This window comes from Pygoscelis adeliae, unplaced genomic scaffold (assembly GCF_000699105.1).
Source record: "Pygoscelis adeliae isolate BGI_AS28 unplaced genomic scaffold, ASM69910v1 Scaffold27, whole genome shotgun sequence".
Taxonomy (NCBI): Eukaryota; Metazoa; Chordata; class Aves; order Sphenisciformes; family Spheniscidae; genus Pygoscelis; species Pygoscelis adeliae.
The window spans coordinates 2,278,386-2,298,391 of NW_008825410.1; the positions used below are offsets into that span (position 1 = coordinate 2,278,386).

Below are 20,006 nucleotides of genomic sequence, written 5' to 3' on the forward strand. Positions count from 1 at the left end.
GTGGTGCCTCTGGCTGCAGCCGGGGAAAAGCGGTGAGCAGCGGGCACAGGTTTCCTTCAGATTGCTCTTCTTTTCATCTGCAGCTAAGGTGTAAGATCAGCATAAACGTAAAAAATGCCTCTGGCTCTATGTGTGGATTCAAGTTAGGGGATCCCCGACTGAGCTATCTGGGACACTTTAATCCTAGCACGGTAAAAATGCAGTGTAGGAGAGGGTTACAGCCGCGGAGGTCACAATATCGTTATATTTTAAAAAGGGGCAGGGGGGAAGGAGAGGATTGATGTCGAGCTCTGTGAGGGGAGAGGATTTGCCCACAGTCCTGCAGAAAGCGTGGATGAAACTGGATGCAGAAGGAAGCGCTTCTGCTCTCCGGCCTCATGCACTACACTGCAGAGCATGCTGTTCCTGAAGACCATCTTTCATCACGCTGTCCTGAAAGGAACTGCCAGTCAGACATCCAGTGGTAGCAGTATCGGCGGCCAAAACCCTTGCATGTTCTTAAGTTTGCTAGGGTACATTTCTGAATCTACCTCTAGCACACAATGCTCGGTAACATATTATTATCGTCATTTAAGTATGTACATATTTCTCCTCCCCACAGGCGCTTTGAGGCAGGAACTTATCTCTTGCGATGTGTTCATGCAGGGCTTAGCACAGGGGAGAGCAGATCAAGGCTGGAACCTCCAGGTGCTATCATTTACAAATAAGTAACAGTAATATAGCATGGGATATACTTCCAAGACCCCACCATGTGCACCGAAGAAATCTTTGAGTGCTGCAATCCTGACATAAGTTCCTGGACATAACTTCCTCTCACACATGCATAGTTAGCTTTGCTAGCCCCATCATCCATGTCTCGCAGGGTTGTCGTATTCAGCCCATTGCTCAGGAGAATCCCACAGCACGTGGTTGCTCTGTAGCCGTGTGTTGTAGCCTTCTGTTCAGACCATGATAACTATGTTGTGTTGTGTCATCCATGCAGGAACGTTGATACGTGTGTCACCCTGGTGGTTCACATCTTCCTTTGCACCACGTTTTTGCTTTGCATGTAGCTATCTGCTATATTAGCTTAATTTTCTCAGTTTTTGGATGATGCAAAGTAATGAAGTAAACTAAACTCACTTTTCTTGCTTGATTTGTCCTCCAGATCTAATTGACGTTACACAGACAATGCTCCTAAAGACTGTATGATAATTCCTGGTGGCCGAAAAAGGAGGCACATTGGGGCCCGTACCGAAGAGGAACGAGAACAGGAGGGCAAGAGCTTCCTACTGCCCCTCTGGCAGAGGTACCAAGTGCACAGCGTATCTGCAACGCGAGCAAAGTACTGGTTTTCAGAAAGCGAGTGAGACCAAGAGCTGCCCTGAGGCACTTGGAGCACGGGAGGAAGAGGAGCAGCGCCAGCATGGATAAGGACAGCACAAACCTGGCTGACCAGCAGTATGAATGTGTGGCTGAGATTGGGGAAGGAGCCTACGGGAAAGTGTTCAAAGCCCGAGACTTGAAGAACGGAGGTCGCTTTGTTGCGCTGAAGCGGGTACGGGTGCAGACCAGTGAGGAGGGCATGCCGCTGTCCACCATCCGAGAGGTGGCAGTTTTGAGGCACCTGGAGACGTTCGAGCACCCCAACGTGGTCAGGTGAGGAAGTGGGGCAGGCGTCCCGATCAGCGGGGTCCTGGTTTTAGTACATGAATTGGGCAAGCAAGTTTGGGTACATAAATGGACTGGACGCTAGTTCGGGGTTGTGGATGAAGTGAGCACTAAACTGTGTACATGAAGTGTGGTTTGAGGTTTCAGCAGGCCATGGTGCTGCCTGCCAGACCTCACCTCATCCCTGTGCGTTGCCTCCCACACACACAAACACCCATCTCCAGAGGCATAGGTGTGTGACTTAAGTGTTTGAGTGGATGGGCAAGGAGCCATATATACACTATTTCCTCAGGCATATGAGAGAATGAAAAAAACCCAACATCTCCCTGGTTTTGTCTCAGGTATTAGTTCTGCCAGCTGCAGCTGATTTTTAGCAGCTCTATTCATTATCGAAATGGCAAAGATTATGAGAGTGGTAGTGGAATGCGCGTTCTACCTTTTTAGATGCTTTTATAGAGAGTTGTAGATTATCGTGTTAAAGAGAAGCAACAGCTTAAGACTTCAAGCTTTGCAGGCGGCCTTATGGTTGAATACTGTTTGATCCTTCTGTTTTAGGGTCTGAGATGGGGGGGTTTATAGTAGGTGCAAGAGGAAAGGTGAGACAGAGAATAATATTTAAATATTATTTAATTTAATATTAAATTTATTATTTAATTTAATTATTTAAATATTTAAAATACAAAAGTGAAGAGCTAGAGATAAATTAATTTTTGTTCATCTCAAGGCAGCATAATACAACAGTCCCATTTCTGTCTAAACTGAATAGGCAAAGTATTTGTATTCTGAAATACTGATAACGGAGTGCGCGTCATCGGTCTCACACTTTTCCATTGCTAATCAAGCAAATCCACAATTTGGTTAATAACCATTGTTTTGACTGGCACCTAGTATAATGCCAGAGGCTTAGTCAATAAATTTCAAAAGTGGGGGCATCTTTGTGTGGACAACGTGTCGTATTTGATCACCAAATCAAGTGGCTTGGTTTACAGAGGAGCGCACACAAAGTTCTTCCTTGGCAGTAGAGATAATTGACAGTTCTCAAAATCTCTGAAATCGAGCCCAATAATTTATGAGAGTAAATGAGGATTTAGTTGTCCAGGTTTAGACATTTACATATTTGAAAATTGTAAACCTTGTTTGGGAATAATTCAACACAGCAATATTTACGAATTTTCTGCAATTGAGATCTTTCCATATGAAGTAAAAGGTTTTTTTAAGGGCTTTCTAATCCTGAATTCAGCAAAATCATGAAAAATAAAATTCTTGTTTTCCAAAGAGCTATTTGATGAACTGACCATGCAGCTGCAGGCTCGTTTTGCTTGGGTTTAAGTGCAGTGCAATCTCGACATAGCATTTGCATAAATATATTGAAGCTTAAAATATTTTTACAAGTTTGAATGAAAATTCATTCTCTGCAAGCAGTAAGTATTTCAACCAGCAATATGAGAATGTAGTTTCAATATAAAAATCTCTGAAAGTGCGTTCCAGGTCCTTATAGTGGTGTTGTGAAGCCTGTATCCTTTACCATAAGCAGCATTTCAGATGCAAGGGGTTGGGCTGTGATGTATCAGGATGCTTGGGACCTCGGCTGCACACCTTTTTCCACAAACAGGCAGGGGAATATAAGAAGCAATTTCAAACATTATCTCTTCTAAAATGGGAGGAATGCTATTTAAAAACTCACCTCTGTTGTGCATGCTTTTAATCTGTAGAGCAGATGAAGCTGTAAGTAGCACTTTGGAGTGACTGAAATCATACCCTTATAATGAAAGATTATTTGAAAATATTTACATGCCCCAGTTCCGTTACAAAATAAGGTAGAAGAATTTGTAATTTATTGAAATTAAAGGTCTATTTTTGTATTATGTAAATATACTCAGAAAAGGAAATACTGTAAAAGAAGGTCTGCACTTTTAAGCAGCTGGCCTAGCTGTACTTAATTATTGAACATATTATGCTCACAAAAATGTTCATTGTTTGGGCATGCATTCTGGAAACTGGTATCATGGCCAGGCTAGTAAATAAAAATAATGGTAAATGCATTGTCTACATACTGGATTAAAGTGTACATCATTTTCAGAGCACTGGGATAACAACACAAACAGTCGAAATCAAATTTTTTTTATTTTGAGGGGACGTCTAGCCTTTTTCTGAATATTACAGGCAACTAGCCTCAGAGAAATAAGTGAGAACTGCAAATATAATGTTGAATCTGTTACCTCTGAGTAATGGCATGTGTGATCCATGAGTCGCTCAATGCAAACCGACAGTCATTCTGTGAGTCAAAATTTAGACAGACTTCAAGCAGATGAGCCGCATGTGCCCTGTGCTTGGCGGTGGTACTCTGGCATCAGCTGACGGCAATGGCAGAAATCACAGGCCACATCTCATCACGCTGAACTCAAATGGTAGGTCTGGGCATCTCCAGAGAGTACAGTAAGGAGCTCAGCAGTCCAGGGCTTCTCTGTCTCCATGAAGTGGTGCTGAACGTGAAGAACAGTTTGGTAAGGAAAAGCCCCTGTACTTGCTAGGCAGAGGTGGAGCTCCATGGCGTTGTTGGTCACAGAGCCATGATGCAGGACCAGCATTGCTGCTGCAGCCCAGGTTTGTCATAGCAGTCGTAGATTCCCTTCCTCTAAAATCCTGAGAAATGCTTAGAGCCAAAACTGGTTTCCAGTGCTTGGCATTGGGGATGGAAGAGAATTTTCTCCATAAAGCAGAAATGTCTAAATAGCATAGAATAATTTTAAACAAAATATTTATCAAATTTTTCCATGCTACTGCTTGCTAATTATGAGAGCTTTGTTTCGCGTTCCTTCTCTCCAAGTTTATTGTTTCCATATTCCTACAATGAAGAGATGCATTTTTCGCAGCACAGTTGCTTTTACAATGATAGATAATGAAGCTAGATAAGACTTCACTGCAGAATAAAGCAAAATGAGGTGCAAGATAAGAAGTGAAGAGAAGTCTAATCTTCATCAGAAAAGTGATGGTAGTGGAACTCTCTGGACTATTGACTACAATGGAAATAAGGCCTGGAGGACTGATCTAAAATTTTGTAAGACTGTCAAAAATAGTATACAGAAAGGCAGGGGAAAATTACAGTTAAAAGGATGATTGCTATGTGCTTGAAATCCTCTCCTGTTCACATTTGCCCTTGTATAGAGTTCCCCTCCGTCAGGACACTTTACTCTATTCTATTTATCTTCACAAAACAAAGTAAAAAATAGAATCTTCAAGAGTAAATCTTACTGTGAATTGCTCTAAAATGGGGTATGTTGTAGGCTTTGAAATGTCCTTTGTGACTGGTGGGATGATTAAGGCGCTTCTCTAGTTCACCTTTCAGATAGTAAGTTGTTACGCTTTACTAAAGCTTTTCTATATACAGTAGTCAAATCTGGCAAAAGTTGGTCCAGCACTTATGTAGCTTAGTGCTGTTCTGTTTGGGAAAAATGAAATATATGTAGACAAAGGACAGACTTTGCCAGGAATAAATGACATATTAGATTCAGGAAATTCCTGCGTGTAAAACTGGGAGTATTCCCTGCTGCAATATATCTGTAAAAATCCTTCTTGTGATTATAATGCTAAATTCAGCAATATACTGTGTTCATTTTATCTCTCTTCTGCTGGTAATCAGATGAATAATTTTCCCCTAATGTTAATCATCCATCAGACTGTGAATTTGCACTCTGGGAAGGTGATATACGAGGCAGAATACTGTAATTCTTGCCGTGCTTGTTTTCTAACATACATATATATTTAACAGTTTTAATAGTGTTCAACCTTATGCAAATAGAGCAAACCTGCAAAGGTGTGGATTTTTGCTTCCTGGCTCATAGTTTTTTTGATAAATACAACTTTTTTAGTATTTTCATGGGTTGGTAAGTCTTCAGTTTTAAGATAACCAAAATTATATTGAATATAATCTATTAGAATATAATCTAATCTGGGTTATTATTTCAAAGATAAGTGTCAGGAATCTTGCCATTCAAGGACGTCATTACCATATAATAAGGAGTTAAAAATCTTAGTTCTCTCCTTCCTGTCAACTTGTGGAGTAGGTGCCCCAGCTAGTTGACTTAGGTTCAACAGAATGATCCACCGAGCTGGAATTGTAACTCTATTCCTCAGTCTTTTTGGTACATGGATCAGCGTGGGGGAAAGCCAGTAATTATGAGTATTTGCACAACTATGCCATGTTCAAGGTTTTATGTTATTTTATATCCACTGAAATAAAAATGACACTGTAAACTGCCCTCTGTGGTACAGCAACACTGTCATGTTGCTTTTTCCCTGCTTTTGCAGTCCAGTGGTCCGTGCTGTTATCTCTTGGTTTGCACTTGAGTACTTGACGGAGCCCATCAACTGATTCCCTTGGCAAGGCAAGCTGAGTGGGGGGGGAAGACGCTGGGGCGCGCTTGACTCCCCCATCCCCATGTGCCCTGACATAAAGACCAGCACTTGACTCTGCTCAAAGGTCCCAGAAATGTATAGTGGCTTGGTGCTTAAAATTGCGTTATAGTAAGATAGATGTTGTCTTTTTAGAAGTGTCTTAAAATTCCCTGTTTAACCTGATAGAGAGAGCATTCAGAACATATCTGTAGCAGCTCATCAATACCTAGCTAACCTTTTGCAAGGCAATTTGAACTTGTAGTTGTTTTGCTTTGTTCTGTTTGTTAAACTGAAACGATATGGGAACATACAGAGGGAAAAGAATTTCAAAATGCAGTAGCTAATTTTGTTTCTCTTTCCAGTTTGTGGTGACGCTGATATTGGCTGCTGGCTTTATTACTGTACCGTTAGTAAGTTTAAAGGATGATCTTCTCAAAATCATTGAGATGTTCCATCCCGTCAAGTGAAACATTTCTGTTCTAGGGGGTGTTTGTCTCCAGTGAATTCTGCTTACTTCCTTACTTCCTTTTTCCGCCAAGCTAATGTTGAACTTCGAGTGTGTGACATCATTCTTACAGGTCAGCAGTGTGCTGTATTGTGTGATACAATGTATTTTTGCGTAGCACCACTCATATGGCATCTGGCAGGCCCCTGGAGAGAAAGAAATGGTTACCTCTACATTGCTAGGTACAGGGATTGTCTTGCACGCGGAGAGAGTAAAATAAGATGCAGGGATGGAGTGAAGCAGAAGAAACTGAACTTGAAACTTGCCAAAGTTAAAGGAATTAATGTGGCAGATGAGTCTCAGATGAGGTAGAAGAGGTGCGTGAGTAATGGGAAGGAAAAACGGAATGAGCTTCAGAGTCAGTTTTAGTCTAACACAAACAGGATGGTCTTCAAGGCAGATGTGAAGCCAAGAAGTGCCTTGGTGGGAGAGAGGCATTTCCAGGCTGGAGAGCGGTGGTGGTCGGAGGGGAAGGGAGATGGTCCCTGCACTGACCAGCCACTGCGAGGAGGAACACTGCAAAGGTCTTGGGGAGGGGGGGACTGCCTACCTGGAAATATGGCTTCTCTCATGGCAAGAGAGCAAAGGGGAATGATGTGGCTGACACTGAACAGGGTTTGGCAGTAGGTAGGATTTGGAGGAGTTTGTAAAGTCGGCAGAGGACACTGTGAAGTGACTGCACGTGAATGCTGGTCTGTCATCATCTGCTTGCAACCCTACAGTACACAGAATAAGCACGTATAGGGAAAATAAGTTATATTCTTCCTGTCCATATGAATTGTTTATTAGTAATGGATGTGATGATTTAGTTTGAATACATGGTCTGCCAGAAACAGGACAAGATAAGAGCATGCCTGGAAGGAAGGACTGAATATGGAATAGCCTTCTGAGCCTTAGGAAATTCAGTTTCTGGAGTGAGTATAAGCTTTCTTCAAAAAGTGTTTTATCTTATTCTGAATCTAAGCTTTTTACAAAAAACATGTTTCCAGTCTTTGTGTGAGTAAATGTCAGTCATTTTAGATTATGTCCAGTGCTCCCTTCCTTCTTTAAATCTGTGGATGGTTGTGTCTATGCTGTTCCTGGAGAGATCTAGTCTTGCTGGGTCCTGCCCAGAATGGAAAACCAACTCATTTCACCACAACCATTGCTGGTGACAGCCTGTGACTGCCAGGCAAAGCGTCAGCATCCCCTGGGTTAATGCAGTGGGGTCTAGGATTCAAAACGGAGCCTCGAAAAGGACAGGACAGTGGATGCTCCACCCCAGCAAACAGGGGCCGGGGTAGATTAATTGGGACTTTCCAGTTTGCTTCATGGTACCTCAGTGCCGGCTGAAGTGCGGAACAGAGCAGGGGGAAGGAAAGCGCTCGCTTTCCAGGTGATTGAAAGAGAGTAGGCTGCAGGCTGTGACTTAGCAAAGCGCTAAGGGAGTCACTCAGGTACACTCAGTGGGATTTAAGTCATTGTTTGAAGTTTAGCACAGATGTAAGTGCATTATCAAACAGAAATAGCTATGATATTAAGTATGCACTGAATTTTAAAACGCTTTTTCTGAATAGAGTTCAGGGACAATATACATAAAAATATGAATCAGAGACATTGATTCTTATTCATGCATTACATTAACTGAAGCCTTATTTCTGGAGAATTTTTCTATTAAAATTAAAATAAATCATGCAAAATAAATAATATAACTATCCTGATACAGCAGTAACATGAATTTGGCATCAAGAGTGGTTATTTGTCTTTGTTGACTTCTGAAGTTTTAAAATTATTTTATAAAGTTTCATAACCGTAAATAAAACAGAAGTTGTTGTTCATTCCAAAACTTTGCAGCTGTATATACAGCATTTGCTTTTTACTCTTTGCATGAAATCTAGTTGTTTTCCGGTTTTGCTGAACAAGTTGATTCTTAATGATCTAACAAATTATCAAAAGATAACTGTGCCCATACACATATATAACTAAGCTGTGTTAGTTCATTCAAAAGAGAGGGAATTTCTCCTCCTATATCAGTTCTTCACATATTTTTCTTATATTCTGAAAAATATTTTAGATTGTGCATGCATGAATATTTAACAGCTATACCTTTAAACTATAAAGCCTTTGTATTTAATAAACAAACCACTTTAGAATTTTCCAAGGAGTGGTTTTTTCCATCATGTACTTTAACATTTTCCATTTGGGAAACCTCCATTTGGGAAACTTTTGATGAGACAATCATCAAAGAGTGGAAATGTGACTGTTGATTTCTGAACTGTTTCAAAATACCTCATTGCATCCAAATTATTGTATTCATTTTCCTATTTATTTATTTACCCTTAGCCTTTGAAAATTTGTTCCATCCTTAGAAAATGTTCACAAGGAAATAGTCCGCTAAATAATCCTTTTAAAATCAGGCCTCAAAACTCTAACACCACAGTTGTGTTTTCTTTAGACGGAACAAAGAATGTTTTATATGAGTAATAAGAAACTCTTCCATATGATGCTTTAGATGTCTTCTTAGGGTTTTAGAAGAAGATGGGTCTCTAGACTAAGAAGCATCCCACATAATTTTAGGACCAGGTGATGATTTTGGATACCTAAATACAGGGTGTACTAGAATGTGCCAATTTGCTGATATTGGTAGAGTTGCCCTGGGGTAGATTTCCCATGACATACCTAGCAAACAATTTACAAACTTAGCAAAAAGTTCCATACTGTTTTAAAAGCATTCATACGAACACTGACTGCTTATCACTCTGGATTATCATTAACAGGTGACTGATCTCTTCTTAGTAAAAGAAAATAAACAAATAACTCGCATATGAATTCATCTTTGCAGGAATTTCCCATATTTAATGATTGAAAACTCAATTCTAGTGCAGATGAATCATACTGAGCTTAAATGAAACCTATTGAGTTTGGACTTTTGCAACATTAGTCAGTGCAGAATGTTACATGTTTTGATGGAAACGGAGAAAGGAAGTGAGACAGAGAATGGAAAAGCCTATGTGATTTTTTTCTCCCTTTTATGTGAAACTTTGGCTGGTCTTTTAATATCTATTTGAAGTGTGGTCACCATAACTGAAGGTGTCTGTTCTTTTAACGATGTCAGAGAATTCCCTTCTCCCTGAAATCAATTAATTATAAACTGGAAATTTCAGTACTTTGTTCACTGTTTCTTAAGTTAGCATATTTCTAGGAGCTTTCTGTGAATGTAATTCCTAGCTGCACTGGTGCTTTTGTTTCTCTTCATCTGTGGAGCCAGGGCTGTACTGTAAGGATAGAATTCTATCACTATTTCTTTTTTTTTTTTTTTTTCACATTTGATGCGGTATTTTGCATACAGCTGCAGAGTAGACAGTTACCTTTGAAAAGAACATTTGGCTGGTTTAATTTGATTAGAGCAAACCACCTCAATCATTTCTGAACTAAGACCGTTTTCATTTTAACTTGGCAGTAGGAGTTGGGAATGTACTGACTGTTCTTAGATGTTTGGGGGAGTTCTGGTTTGGATACACAGCTACTGCTGAAGTGAAACAACCTTAGAGGACTTTGCCCACTCTGCTCCTTCCCCATAAAAACAGAGGGCTGTGAAGTCATTGAATGTCACATTTAACTTTCACTCATTATGACAAGAAATTGGACTCCTTGTGAGTGTTTCTACAAAAAATTGGAAACCTTTAATGCATAGAAATACATAATCATACATTTAAAAAAAAACCATAATATTAAAAACAGATATAGGATATGAAAGACTTTTATTTACAACAAACTTTAACATCCCTAGCAACAGCATTCTGAATAAAGTTATAATAAAATCCAACACATACATAGAAATATTGTGGGTTTCTCATAGATATATTGTATCAATCTTAACATTGTATCCCTTTTAGCAAGTCTTGATAAGATTCCCACATTCTGTCATTCTCCTAGCTTTGACTTTCTACCCCTTTCCTCATCATATAAATATATCGTGATTTTTTTTATGTTGCATATTAAATATGAAATTAGATTCTTCAGATTTACAGTATTATGTATTATATATGATTTTTGCTTTTCAGTTGCTCTCACTGGTGATCAAATCATTTTTCCTAGAAAAACTCTTGTGGCTGTCTAGAATATCAATGTGTCTCATAATAAATGACAGCCCTTCAATAAATTGTAGTCGGATGGTATTCTCCAGAAAAGACAGTTCTGATATTTAGGTGCTCTGACTTTGCAGTAGTGGATCATCATATATACAATGTTTTAACCAGAAGATTACAGTTGAAGGAAGATCTTCTGGTTATTCTTGCATTATGTTCTGAAAACCAATATGCACAGTTAACTGCTCATCTGTGTGAGCAGCCTAACACTCAGTACTAACGGGGGAATTGCATCCGCATCTTCCAGCTAATCCAAGAATGCAGTTGTAAATTTAAGGCTTGGGTTTCCGCTGGTGAAGTTAAAGTCCATAGAGCTACACTGATTCAAACAACAGCTCTGTTTGTTCAAATCATAAATTCCTAATGTTAAGATGAACAAAAATGCATTAGGACAGGCAGACCGTGCAGAGGTGTCCCAACAAGCATGCACATTTGAGACTTTACCATTCAGATTTTAGGTGCTGCAACTATTGAGTTTACCAAACTGGGGTATAAAAACAGTTCTCTCATTAGGAGGTTTTTCACTGATATGGACTCAGAGTTTCTGTTGACCAGTTTCACTCCTCCTAATTACATTCCCTTTTAGCACTACAAATAATTCCTCTCTACCTTAGTATGGACCCTCTGAAATACTTGATGTCTATCTCTATGTTGTCACCTAAGCAATTTGTACAATGCTGTGGTTACCCCCGAACTCCATGGTGCATCACAGACATGGTCACTTCAGTGCTATGTTCACCTCCCTTCTTCAAGAGAAGATGCTTCTATAGCTACAGTTTGAGACTTTCTGATTGCTGTACGGCATTGAAAGTTTATGTCTAACTTGTTATTCTCTAGCACAGCACTAGAACCTTTATTATTGATTTCCAGGTTTCTTCAGGATGGTGAAAGTTCATGACCTGCATTAATTTTCTCTAGTAGGAAGTAGGTTGTAAGATGAATCTTGTTTTGCTAATTTTATCTAACAGCATGCTTTCTTTGTATTTGTGATCTTTACAACATAGAGTTTGAGCAGCATCTACACTTTTAATTAGCGTGTTGTTTATCCTTAGATAACCTCCTAGATTGTTAATGGAGATAGGCCTACCCACTGATCTCTGTGGTTTCCTTGCAGACATCTCTAATCAATTTGTTGCCTTAATGTTCATCTCTGCTTTTTATAAAACGCTGAGCAACAAGTTTTGATCAAAGCAATAATACCCCTATCCAGACTGGTTTGAATCAGTGACTATAGACTGAAAATCAGAATTAAATGTCTCATTAAACTGAAAAGATTTGGCATTCTTGGAAGGGCCCAGACAAGTTAGTAGTTCTGCAGAACTGAGCACCTGTATCTCTTCATTGCACGGAATCCCGTTCATCACCTTGCCTTTACGTTTGTAACATCATTTTAAAAAAAGACAGTTACCTGGAATTACTTAATTCTATGCTGCTTATTATTCATGTTGTCTCTCTTCTTAAGAAATCAAGAAGGTTTTATTACTTTTTAATCTTATTTGGTCAGATTAAAACATCTTTTAGAGATGTCAGTTTTTTCAAAAGCAAATCCTTATGCAGTATTGAAAAAAATACAAACAGAAATGAGACTGGACCTGAAGACTACAGCAGTACAACATAAGAATAGTTAGGAGTTGCACAGAAGAGTCAAGTAAACCATTTGACTAAAAATGAAAGGTATTTGTGGCTACAGATAAAACCCAGATAGGTGAATAACACTGATGAGAGAGTCTTTTTAGAACACGTTTTAAGTATATTGGAATGTCCCAAATCAATAGGGTGTTTTGATGTCTGTAAGAAAATACATTTCAAAGACTGCTTGGTTTCCAATAACCCACAGTTGGGAGTGGACAAGAATATTCTGCAGAAACAAAACTTAAGTCATAAAAAGCAAATTTAAATCTTCTGCTATCCTCTAGATCAGTGAAAGGATATTGAGCCTATAATTCTGGAAGAAACTGGAAAGTCAGCTAAGTTCACTAAAACAGTAATAAAGGACAATTTCAACCACTGTTCATAATAAAGTGGACAAATGAGACAAGGTTTAAAGACAAAACTTACAGACACCGTTGATGAAGCAGCTGTTCCTGGAGTACAAGGAAGAGAGATCACTCTCTGCGTATCCTGAAGTAACTTGCAGTAGCTGGTTTAAGAAATTCTTACAGTCAAGACACACAGTCATAGTGACCACAATAATTAAATCTGATATATTTGGGAAAGGGATGGTTCCCAAACTTGATGTAGTAACAATAGGCTTTAGAAAAGAGAGATTAAGAAACAGGAGGTAATAAAAAATTCAACAGTCAAGAGGAAAGATATGAAAATGCTTAGATTTAACACGGTAGGTACTTAAATAGAGATTTGTAGCGATACATTTTGTCACTTGGGACATACACCTTCCCCTGGTGCGACGCTGTGTCCAGCCGCCGGAAATCCTTGCTGCTGCTTTGGATCTGTAGCCTCTTCCTGGGTGCGAGAGAGTTCTAGCAGACTGTCCTAGCAGGACAGTTTAAACGTGTGTGTTCCGCAAACTCTCTGGAGGGGTGGCGGATGCCAAAGGGAGACACCAAACTTTCTCTACCCCTTTTATGACTCTGCTCCAGTATATCATGATGGATGCACAGAAGGTACACATAGCCATGCATAAAAAAATAAAACAGGACTGTAAGATGTCTGTGAGCAGACATCTAACTTTAACCATCTGAATATTAAAAGTGTACTCCATCCTAGTTGTTTAGAGTCTCCCCAGAGTGAGTGCAGAGAGAGGAGGTGCTTTCTGAGAATAATTCATCCCACTCACTTTCCGTACCCGCCCTGGAGCAGAATGAATTGCCCTCTGGAAACACCTTCCTCTCTCTTCTTGACTGCAGAGAGAGCCCAGGTGGCTAATGCTACAGCTCGATGAGATTAATGCCAGTCAGTACGGTTCAAGTTTGAAGGTGGAAAGTGGAAACACTAGTAGGGAGTTTGTACAGAGAAGTTTAAAAAGCAAATAGGGAATTATTTTGGGGGTGGGGGAACAAAAAGCTAGTATTGAAATCAGAGGGCACTTGAACTATGAGAAATTAGAGGAGGTAATCGAATAAGAAGTTAGTATTATAGGGGAACTTTTTTTTTTACCAAAGTCTATAGTATATGGATTGTTGGTAAGGGTTTGTAGAAGACACTTTTTTTATCAGCTGGCAAAAATGATGTACTTTTCCTAATAGAGTGTAGGTTTCTGTGAAATGTACTGACTTCAGACAATCTGCTTCTAGTTTGTGCTTGGCATTAAAGTACTAAGGAGAACAGGATGTAGCTGGAATGGGTGGGCATTGCCTGGTTACCGTGTACCCAATTTTAAGCTCCAGCAGAAGCCATTTTGGTCAAAACTTGTTAATGGTGTTCTACAAGAGGAAGAGTAGCTGAAGATGTGTGTTGGAGATGGCCGGTCACGCAGCCTACAAGTGATTTAAGGCACCTTTCAAAGCTTTCTCAGATGTAGTTTCTCTTGCGTATTTTTCTCATTTCCCTTTACTCTGCCATACTGGTCTCATACAGGATTTGCCACTAAGTGGGCTAATTATCTCATTACTGATAGAAGTCTGATGCTACACATAGTTTCATTGCCTCAAATTCCTTTCGAGCAAATTGCGTGATTGTACAATTGCAAGTAGTTGGAAAATTCTGGTGTCTTATATTCCACTCTGAATTACCCAAGACCTAAGTGCTTGGAAAGCAGTGGTACTATGCCTTTATCTCTTGGAATGATTTTTTTTAAATTTAAAGTTCTATTTTTCCATAATCTCAAAATGCATCAGCCCACATTGCTTGGTAACAGCCTGCAAAATTAAAATCAGTCGATAATGCTAACAGATTCTGCTCCATCATTTTTTATGTTGAGTGGCTGTTGGAGCTAGTTCTTTTATCACTTGATTTACAAAGCTTGAAAACAGCTTTTTTTATTATGTGACCGCTAAGACAATATAACTGTAGTAAAGCAAATAAGCTGCTCTATTAAGCTGTTTGGATATCCATATTACATATGTGTGTGTGTGTGTGTGTGTATAAGTGGAAAAGAAAAACCATGAAAATTTCAAGATTTGACTGCATTTATACCAGGAAGTTCAGAATTATTATTTTGTAACATGGATGAGGATTGTTAGACATGTAGGACTGCAATTAGTTTAAAGTCTGTGCCTTAAAAATGTCTGAACAGTTTTCTGTTTTAAAGTTAAAAGAAAAAATTGAAAGGAAATGAGGGCAAGCCAGGAAAAAAACCATCCCAAAAGCTAATTGTTTTTAAAAAGTTACATGACATTGAAAATTGGAACTTGGAAATGAAATGCCATCTCACTCCTAAGTATAATAAAATAGTAAATTTTATTAAATGTATTCTGGAAAGAGTAAATGAAAATTATAAAGCCTAATGTGACTGGCAAAGAGCCCAGGCAATATCCAAAAGAGTAAACATCTAATGGCTTAACCTAACTGGGGCACAGTCCACTGCAGCAGGCAATTGAACAGGGGATGTCAATATTTAAAAGCAGCAGAACTAATTTTTTAAACAGATGGCTTTTTTTCCTCCTGTGTGCAGTACAAATACATATTTTTAAAGGCTTTAGGGAATATTTAGATGATGGGATTATGTGTCCCTTTTAATATTGACCCTTTTTTTAATTTTTCAAATCTTGTAAGATTTAAGGTCACTTAGATCTTTCTTCTCTCAAGCATGAAATTGCCATCTTTAAATTGCATTATTCACTCAGTTCCAGAACTCATTCATCCCAGAGGACATCCTTTATACAAAAATATTGCAATATCATCTTGTCAGCTTTCAAATGGAGACTCTTCTTAGAAAGACTGTTGAGTTCTTGAAATAATTTAACTAAAATTTTCTGAATGGACATGATTATCATGGCATTTCTAATATATTGATCACTGTCATTTTCACAAGCCTGAAAAAGTGTTCTTGTGCTTTGGAAAATCTAAATCCATGTCACCTCTCTGCCTTCTGGGGTGAAATCACGCGGACTGTACTGTGCTTAGATCAACAGTCATATACCATAGGGGCTTGCGTACAGAGGCATTCATGGAAATGAAGACTACTGTGTCTTCCTGGATTTAGCAAAAAAAAGTGCTCTGCTGTGTGTGTTTCTTCCAAATGGACTTGAGACAGTTATTTCTCAGTCAAATATTTTCATAATCCAGGCACAGATTCTTATTTAAGAACGTATAGATGCCAGTTGTGATGTTTGAAAACCAAGACATGCCTGCATGAAAAGTAGGTGAGGGAAATCACCAGAAAGTTTGACTTTTTCTTCACAGAAAGTCACTTCAGTTCTGTGATAACTCAGAAAGCGGCTGAATGGACCTTTATAAAACATATGAACTAAGTCACTTCTAAGTGGAGACAGCTGGGGTCTATTTAATATCCTGTGTAAAATGGTAGAGGTCAGCTTCCTGGAATAACTTAGGAGTTTTATTTCATGAATATCCCACTGCTGCAGGGACCTGGGGTGACGGTGAGGCTCTCAAACTAAAATGCACCATAAGGAAAAGCTCCAGGGCCGTAGCTCTCGTTCTAGCTCTGCATTTGGTGCAGGATGGTAGGAAGCATCTTGTGGCCTGCGGTATCTGCGCATCCTCATAATGTCTGTTGCATGGGTGCTTATTAATGCAGGCAACTAGTCTAATTTTTTCCTTCCAATCCTATATTCTTATGATTTAGGCATTGGGATACTAAGTGAAAATCATCAAGAAGCGATACTTTGGACAACAAATGGTTCTCAAATGTACTGACGATCTTAAATACCTAGGTTATTTTGTAATTTGGGACCTTGGTTCCTAAATCACTTAACTTATCTTGACGGTTTTACGGTGTCTTTTTTTTCCCTTGCAATTAATGCAGCCATATCTTTGCTATCTAAGATCGTACATTTCCTTAATGTGTTCCCTGTATCTATTCAATTTAATTACTCTTGACTCTTTGAGTTTGGAATCTTATTTTATTTTCTGACTCCTGCTATTCCATGGTATATTGGCCACATGGGTGGAAAAAAATGTATTTGTCTTTGTAGGCCAGTGCGACTGGTAAGTGTTCAGTCACACACACACAGAAGTTACACGATAATTGGTATATATACCAATTATATCAATGGCATTTGATATAATTGGTACTCCAGTGACACCTTAATTAAAAGCCTGTGGTGCGATAAGCATGAAAATTCATATAAATTTGTACATAACTAATGATGTCCAGCATGATTACATACATTTCACAGTGTGAAAATTTGGCTTTTCCTTGACTGCATATTTAAATAGAAGATAAATGGAAGCTCTAAAGAACTAAGAGGGGTAATTGTTTCTGTCAGATGGAAGAAAGATGGAAATTGAAAAAAAAGAAAGAGTGGCGTCACTGGAATAGGCAGGCTGACCACAGCCAGAAAAGGCTTTTGTAGACTGTGCAGGTTCTGTGGGCCCTGTATGGTGGGTAGTGTTGCCTGTTTAGTCAACTGTACAAAGGCTCAGGACCGTCAGCTGTGGTATAAGTTTCTGTGCTGTTTGTCCGAACAGAGGTAAATAGGATGATTGTAGGGTTTGGGGATGGATTAGAGAAAATAATGAGGAGCAACTCCTTCAGCCCTCGGTGTCTCTTGACTTATTCTTGAAATAAAAACAATTACATTAATAAAACAATTCATATATGGCTTAGAAAGGGTTAGAACAATTTCCATCTCACCCAGTATTTTTCTGAAGAGAGAAAGAGCAGATAGCTTAGGGAATGGTGTAAGAGCAGGACAGACCTGAAGTGATAATGCCTGGCAAATTAAGGCTCGACAGTTTTGACACCGACTTGCTCTCTGATCTTAAGTAATCTGTGTCCACTGCTTTGTGAGTCCATGCAGCATTTGCAAGCAGATGTGAGCCAGCCCTGCCTCATTCCCAGGCAGATGCCTACTCGCTCTGCCGGTGCTTTGAGCCAGCTGGAAGCTGCGTAGCCATGTTAGCACTGCGGAGCCTCAGCCATTACGCTCTGCTGTCCTCAGATCTTCCTCAGCTCAGCCTGAGCTGACACTGGCTGCCTGGACGTCACAGAGCATGCTCTCCTTTGCTTGCAGAGCTTGCTAGATGTACTTTGTTTTCATTTGCCTAGACATAAAAATGTTTTAGCGCTCCAGGAACCAGACCTTGTTTTGCAAGATTTATTATAGTTTGCTCCTTTCTTTCAGAAATGTGAAAGGCGTTGTTGCAAAACAACCAGAATACAGTTTTGTCATGTATTTACATCTGACATACACTATCATTTACCAAAAGCTGAATTTATTCCAAAACCATCCATGCATTAAAATGTAAACCCTCATCTCGTGGTGCTAAAAGACGCCCCAAAAGAAATAGTTGCCTTTGCCCCGTAGTAATAAAACAGTCGAATAAAATTTATTGCCAGCTCAAAATGCTACTAACACCTCATTTTCATTGCCAAACTCTGCAAATAATCTTTAATTTGTTTTCTTTTATATATGTGTGCAAGAGCTTAAAGGAAATACTTAAAGAGCTGTACAGCCCGTAGAATACTTCACTCCGTGTGCCTTAATCTCTAAATGGCTGGCTCACAGTGCCGTGTAAACTGGCCGGAAAAGGAGGAAACATGTATTAGACATCTACCTGAAGAACTGGAGGATGAAAGCACCTGAGAATCCTACAGAAATAGACATTTTTCATTTTCTTTGCATGTGCTATGAATTAATTTAAAATTAAAAAAAAAAAGACAGCTTAGTAGAAGAGATGACATGACAGCCAAGGAGCTTGTATGGCCACGTGTGAATGACTATGAATGGGAAAAAGAGCAGCCATGAAGTCCACATTTTTAAAAACTTGTAAGATGTAATGTCTTAAATTCTGATGAAACGCGTAAGGAATTTGCATGCTAATGAAAACGAGGATCCCTTTTTATGTATCGAGTGTTTAAGAGCAATTGCCCCCTGGCTAAATTTATTAAGCCAGAAAAATCTTGTAAATTTCCATTGAAGATTTATTAGTCCCATTTGTTTCTGTTCTGTACGACATCAATATTAAACTCAATCCTGCAAGTTTGTCACAGGTGAAACTCCCTTTCACATTAAAGGAAATTCTGGACCTGAGCCAAAGCCAGTTAAGTACATGGACTGACTTCATGAGGCTTAGGTAAAGACTCTTGTGTGCAGAGCTTTTTAGGATTGGTCCTGGTCTGTGGGGGTTGAGTGAATAGACCAGAGGCATTTTCAGTGTCTTTTTTTTTCTCTTTCTTCTTTCTCATTTAGTTTTAAGTTCCTCATGAGATGAAATATTTTTAAATAACTTCAAAAATCAATCGAACATAATCTGGAATCCCACCAAGTAAAATTGCTCAGTTATAGTCTTCCTGGGAAAGAAAAAGAGTCATCTCTCCTAAATTCAGTTAAATTCAAGCATCTTGTCTAAATTAGTCATCTAGGTGTCTTCCATAGCAAGCAGGGAGAGACTTACTTCTTTCCCTTGAATATACGGAGGCCTACATGACCCATTCACCAAACCCCTGAGCAGCTCCATTACATGAGTTCTAGCTCTTCCACGGTAGCTGAGAGGAGAACTCAGCACTCCATGAGCTCTGCTAGGCAGTTGCGTAGATGGATGGCATTTGAACTGTCTGATGATGGGTAGCCAAAGACAGCTACGTTCAACAGAGTTGTTAGTTTTCTTGCAAGCCTTAAATCTGCCTTCTGTATGTGCTGAATTTAAGCGTTACCTTAACTTTGTGTTCCCTTAGTTTTGATGCTTTGGTTTTCGAATAAATATCCCCTCACTGTTTTCTTTTTCTCATAAAGTTATATATTCCTCTCTGCCACTCAGGTTTTCTTTTGGCACGCAACTTGTAGAGGAGTGCAATGTTTAGGTGCATAAATCTGGCTGCCTCCCAAAACCTGGCCAAATCCTGTTTGTTTTTCTTATCCATGTGAGCAATTGCCTTTGTCTTTTGATTTTTGGAAATCACCTGAGTGCTATTTACTTTTGAGCAGATGGGATGTGATTCGTAGCACGTTGAGTGGTGGCGACAGGACACGGTACAGTGCTGCTGGGAGGTCGGTTGAGTTCACTGTGCTCCCTTCCAGGTTTTGCTGAAGTGAATGGAGGAATTCCCTTTCTCTGAGGTTAATGGTGCCCCTGGCATCACAGCACATGGGCTTCTTGGGAATACATCTGGCATCAAAGCCTGATCAAAGTCATTCCCCATATCAAGTGTAGCCAAAAAGCACTGTGAACTGCATCTCTATTTTTATGTCTTTTAACCTCATGGAGGACAAGCATGTGTGGAAATCAGCACACAAAATGTAAGA

General features: G+C 39.3%; 1 protein-coding gene across 1 annotated transcript in view; it reads left to right on the forward strand.

The window, feature by feature from the left end:
• The first annotated feature begins 1,405 nt into the window (after window positions 1-1,405).
• CDK6 (cyclin-dependent kinase 6) overlaps window positions 1,406-20,006 on the forward strand; it is a 128,281-nt gene continuing 109,680 nt past the window's right edge. The window contains exon 1 of the mRNA XM_009330512.1: window positions 1,406-1,638. Coding sequence (XP_009328787.1) covers window positions 1,406-1,638 — 233 coding nt within the window. The remainder of the gene's footprint in view (window positions 1,639-20,006) is intronic.